Here is a 5,695-nt window from a genome sequence, read left to right as displayed (position 1 = left end):
TGGTGATCATAAATTCACTACCAATGCTTTTTGTTTGGGACCAAGAACCGAGGTTGTGGTAGTCATACACTGGATTATTTATTTAGGTAAAGCAATACAAAGATACATGAAATCAAAAAGAAAAGTCTGGAGAACAGAATCCATGACAACCTTTGGAGGGACAAGATCAAATATTAGCAACAATAAGAGAGAAGCGCATCATCTGAGTTTTTCAGAACTTCAGGATTATAAAAGCTTTTGGTCCAGCTGTGATTCATGCAAGAGTTTTTAAAGAATATGCTATGCAACTTCAAATATGTTTTACTTTTAATTTTTGTGTGTGTGTGTGTGTGTGTGTGTGTGTGTGTGTGTGTGTGTGTGTGTGTGAACTGAATGTAGATCTTTTTCCTCATGGTTCCTTTGGTCTGCAGTGGCCCTGATGCTACGATATTTAACCCTTAGAACAGATGAAGTTCAGTTCCTCTGTGTCGTTTCTCTGGAACCATCTATGTTCTCCTCCAGCCTGCATGGCTCCAGAAATGTTACAGTCATTCATCCATCCTGCTGAGGTCGAGTTCTGATAGCTGATCTTCTCCTTACAGACCCAGAACCAGATGTTACGAAAGCAGTGGAACCGCAGACCCAACCAGATAAAAGGAGTCGATGCCTCCTTGACTTTCTCCTGAACCAGTTTCTGATCATCCATGTTGGTGATGGTGACCAGGTCATGGTGGTGGTGACCTCTGCAGTAGGTCAAGGCGTCCTTCCAGGTTTTATTTTCCTTTACCAGGATAACTTTATCTGTAACAGGAAACAAACAAAATCACTCACAACTGTATCGACATTAATATTTGGAAACATGGACAATGACATGCAGCATAAACAAGCAAAAATGAATGTTATTTGAGAAAACATTTTGAACATTTTAAATATATTTTTAATAAAATGTTCATGATTTGAGATTGAAAAAATGTATAGTTCAAAATCAGTTATAAGTATTTAAAGATTTAAATAAACAGATAAAATGCATTCAATAGGGCGTTACCAGTACTAATCACTCTTTTAGTTATTTACTCACCATCATAACAGATGAAGGGTTTTCTTTGATCACAGTTCTCATTCCTCCATCTGCCTCCATCATTAAACCCAGTCATGGCACATTGACCACTGTTGATTATCTGAATGTCAAACCCTTTACTCCAGTGTCTGAAAGAGAAACTGCTTCCATCTGACCACCTCCAGGTGTCTCTGAACAAACCAGTTAAAATGTATGTATTTTCTCCCACATGGCTGATTTCATCCTTCACTTCTTCATCCTGTAGCTGCTTCGTTCCACTGATCAGGTCTGTGTGTTTCTCTCTGCAGTAACTCTGAGCTTCTGTCCAGTTTTTATTTTCTTGAATCAAGTGGAATTTCTTGGATGAATTTCTGTCTGTGTGAGAAACAAAGTGTGAGCATCAGCCTAGTCAAATATTTTCTCTGCTTGCAACAAAAATGACATGTTCAACTATTCAAATCACTCACTTCCATTTATTTTCTTAAACATGGTAAAGCAGTAATTTTGAGTTAGTTTCTTTAACTTTTGAGAATAAAGTTCTATCCAAAATACTTGATTTGAATTCAGGCTTAAGCTCAAATGTTCTCACCATCATAGAACAGAGAAAATATTGAGGTATAATAACATATATTTTAACCAGTAAACACATGGATACTCACCTATAATAAATAAATGTGAAGTGTGAGCTGAGAATGAAAACTTACATCTGCAGTGCTGCTTATGCTGCCTTGACGTCTCAGTGGATCTTCTGTTCTGTTGTAACTTTTCTAAGCTTGGACATTTTTGCGGAGGAATTTTAATGTTCAAATATGAAAAAAAAGACACATCAGATATTTAGGTTACCATATTTGCAGTTTTCTAAAACATATATTTATTGATAGATTTTAAGGAAAAGTCACTATGTTTACACTTATGTTTTCTTACATTGACTAAAACATTCAGTTTATACTGGATGTTTTATGCAGTGTCAACAGGGTTGACATACAGTTGGTCATGTCATTGTAATCCAGATAATAAACAGCAGCGTCATCATAACATGCAGACAAAAATGTTCCCGCGTTTTGTAATGAATAACTTTAACAACAGCCATCTGTTCAGAAGTACGTCAGACTAGTTAGATGGAACGGTTCTCATTTGCATCTCATTTGCATTTCAGAGGTTTCACTCTGCAGCAGATGAAGCTGCTTACTTTATTATGTTTATCCTGGATCTCATGTATAGCTTCCATTCAACACTAATGTTAGCATTTGAATATTAAAACATTCTGGCTGAAAATCTTCAGTCACGGAATAAAGTCAGGGGAATTTTTACTTATTTATCTAGAACATAAAGATCTTTTTAAAACCACTTTTATGCGCTCTACCTGTTAAAACGCACCGGAACCCATTTAATCCCGCCGACAACAATTGTTGCAGAGTACAAAACCTAAAATGGCACTAACATAACCAACATAAAATGTGATAATGAATAAATATCATGGTTAGGGAGGTGCAAGGATTGAAATGCAGGCACTTATTTTGCAGGAAAAAATTTGGGATTAAATGGGTTAAAGTAGAAGCAGATTCTGGCAAATTACATTTAGTTGCAACAATCTCAATCAAAGAAAAGTCTCCTAACTCCAGTTCAATAAGTCTGCGCAAAATCCACAGCTTACGCAAATTATCACCTGAACACCTGAACTTGGAGATTTTGCAGGAGCCAAAACGCAAATTCACTTAAATTGTTCTTCAGCATAGTCTTTAAATTATATCTAAAACATTTATCTGAAATCTCAATCTAATAGTGGTCAGCTCTTTTCAGTAGTTGCTTTTAATGCAAAGTTGGCACTTTTAATGCAACTTGTAGAGCAACTTTGCATTAAAAGTGCCATTATTTACCGAATGACACTTCATGACAACAGTCTTCCTTCATGTTCATGACAGGTGTTATGTCACTCTATTACACATCACGTCAAATAAAGTGTTACCGTCAGGAGAACAACACAGTTTACTTGTCAATAATGATTCCTGCTTGTTAAATACACATTTTATAAAGTCTCTGTATTGTGTCCTGATCTCAGTTACACGGAGTGCAGAATGTCAAGCACTTTCTTTATAAGGGCTCTCAGGTTGGTGACTTTCTTAATTGTTACTGTAAGTGGTTTTAGAGAAGAGCTAGAAAAAAAATATATCAAGACTAATTAACAGATCATGGAAAAATATTTATTTCTTCTAAAATACTCAAATACTCAAAAATACAGAAAACACAAAGGGAGCTGGACTTAGACACACAGGATTTATGGAGAAGAAGAGACGTTAAGATAAAATAAAACATAATGATCAGAGAAACGATTGTAAGAAACATAAAAATAGAAGAAAAAGAAACACAAATACCAGCATTAATATTAACATTCTGCTATCCTGAGTATTTTTCTTCACATGGGAAAACCAGGAAAGAAAATCCTGTTGTTGGTTTTTCCTTCCACAACAAGGAAAACCACAGAACATTTAGGTTGTTTTTTTTCCCCCCTTTTATGTTTTCATTGAGTCAAACCCTTATTAACCTATAAACAGATTTTATTTACATCTCATTTACGTTTTATTCCAAGCTTTGTCTTTTTTTTTTTTTTTTTACAGGTGAAGCTACTTCCTCTGGATCATTCTTCCTGGTTCTCATGTACGTCTTCTATTCATCACTAATGTCAGTATTTGAATATTAAATTACTCCATCCAAACATCTGTTCCTGTCACGAAACTCAAAGGCATTTTATTTTATTTATGAAATGAAGAAAACTTTTTAAAACGTTATGAAGATTCGGAACATTTTAAGCTCCATAAACTAAAATTGATTTGTTTTTTCAAAAACATTTATTTCTTTGCAACTTCATGAAAGAAGAAATGTTTTTGTATTTATTTTTAAATAAGGTACCTTAAGGAAGTCATGATTAAGAAAACTGCATAAATTAGTCATTTAAAAAAAAAAATGTGTGGTTCGTTCTGTAACCCTTACAGGTGCAAAAGCTTCTTGGTTAGAGAGTTTCTTTTCATTATGAATGGTGCCAAATACAACATTTTTCAGATTTTTTTTTCTCTACATACTTTAAATTTGATTGTACTTTCTCAAGCCAATAAAATAAATATAGTTAAGAGAGTTTCCTGCTTCTCAGATATTCAACAATCTTTCAGAGATCTGATGTCATTTCAGGTGTTTGCATGAATATGTGATCTATGTCTCTGTGCAAAGTTTATGTGAAGCTTCAGGCACAAATTAAAAGTTGGGATGAATGTCAATAAATGCCAAACAGCTGATGTACCAAAACTAAATGACTCAGTCTGACAATTGCCAAACTGTAATTATGCATTTGTGTCTTTTGATAATGACACAATTCAAGAGGCAGATACAAGTTTTTGAATTAACGTTAAAATTTGTCTTCCTTGAGGTTCAGGCCAATCAAAAAATTAAAAGTCTAATGATGCCTGGTTAACAGCAACTATACTACTGGCCTCTATGTAGAACAGATGAAATTAAACTTCTCAGTATCATCCTTTTTACACCACTGATGGTTCCCTTTTGTCGCCATGGCTCCAGACATGTCACAGTCGTCCATCGGTCCATCTAAAGCCCAGTTCTTATATCTGACCACCTCGTCACTGACCCAGAACCACAAATCCAGAGTGCAGGCGTAGCTCAGTCCCATCCAGACATAATCAGTCGAGGCAAATTGGGCTTCCTGCTGGACAGCTCTCTGTTGATCCATGTTGGTGATGGTGACCAGGTCATCATGATGATCTCTGCAGTAGATCAAGGCGTCCTCCCAGGTTTTATTTTTGTTGATCAGGATATACTTATCTATTTACATAGTGAAAAACAAAAGGAAAAGCAAAGCACAAATGGCACAATTTAAATCATTGTTGTGGAAAATTAATGAAACATAAAAAAATAAGTCAATAAATATGTATCATTTCAACAAACTTCTGGTGTCAACAGGTTTAAACAAAGTTGTATATTTTGGTGTTTTAGATCGGCTCTAGAGAGATTCTTATCCTTGTTTAGAGTTCTTGAAGAAAAACTCACCATCATAGCAGATGAAGGGTTTTCTTTCATCACAGTTCTCATTCCTCCATCTGCCTCCACCATCAAACTCAGTCATGGCACATTGACCACTGTTGCTTACCTGAATGTCAAACCCTTTATTCCAGTATCTGAAAGAGAAACTGCTTCCATCTGACCACCTCCAGTTGTCTCTGAATAGACCAGTGTATGCTCTACCATCTGAAGAGTTCATCAATTTCTTCACTTCTTCATCCTGTAGCTGCTTCGTTCCACTGATCAGGTCTGTGTGTTTCTCTCTGCAGTAACTCTGAGCTTCCTGCCAGGACTTCATCTCTTTAATCAAGTGATATTTATGGGTTGTATTAGTTTCTGTGGAGTAATCAAACATATTTATGTTTACCATGTTTGTACAAAATAGATTAAAAAAAACTGATAAAAAGATGAACATTCTCACCATCAGAGCAAAGGAAATTATGTTGATTAAGGCAGCTGGTGTCTATCCATTTGAGATTTTTATTCATATGCACACAGTTCTCATGTGTTACTTAATTTCCGTTACCAGTCGGTTCTCCTTTGGGTTCCAGTTTGTCTCACTTTCATTAAACTCCACTCCAGGCAGAGACCAGT

General features: G+C 35.5%; 2 protein-coding genes across 2 annotated transcripts in view; both read right to left on the bottom strand.

The window, feature by feature from the left end:
• LOC106934896 (macrophage mannose receptor 1-like) overlaps positions 1-1,133 on the bottom strand; it is a 12,084-nt gene extending 10,951 nt beyond the window's left edge. Inside the window, exons 1-2 of the mRNA XM_015015057.1 lie at positions 1,058-1,133; positions 436-780 (exon numbers count right to left, since the gene is read on the bottom strand). Of these exons, the coding sequence (XP_014870543.1) occupies positions 436-780; positions 1,058-1,133 (421 nt within the window). The remainder of the gene's footprint in view (positions 1-435; positions 781-1,057) is intronic.
• Positions 1,134-4,472: 3,339 nt separating this feature from the next.
• The window catches only part of LOC106934895 (C-type mannose receptor 2-like), a 5,008-nt gene continuing 3,785 nt past the window's right edge, over positions 4,473-5,695 (bottom strand). Inside the window, exons 4-5 of the mRNA XM_015015056.1 lie at positions 5,090-5,437; positions 4,473-4,864 (exon numbers count right to left, since the gene is read on the bottom strand). Coding sequence (XP_014870542.1) covers positions 4,521-4,864; positions 5,090-5,437 — 692 coding nt within the window. The 3' untranslated portion in view covers positions 4,473-4,520. The remainder of the gene's footprint in view (positions 4,865-5,089; positions 5,438-5,695) is intronic.

This window comes from Poecilia latipinna, unplaced genomic scaffold, assembly GCF_001443285.1.
Source record: "Poecilia latipinna isolate Pla-1442-1.1 unplaced genomic scaffold, P_latipinna-1.0 Scaffold1879, whole genome shotgun sequence".
NCBI lineage: Eukaryota > Metazoa > Chordata > Actinopteri > Cyprinodontiformes > Poeciliidae > Poecilia > Poecilia latipinna.
This window is presented reverse-complemented; position numbering and strand designations above follow the sequence as displayed.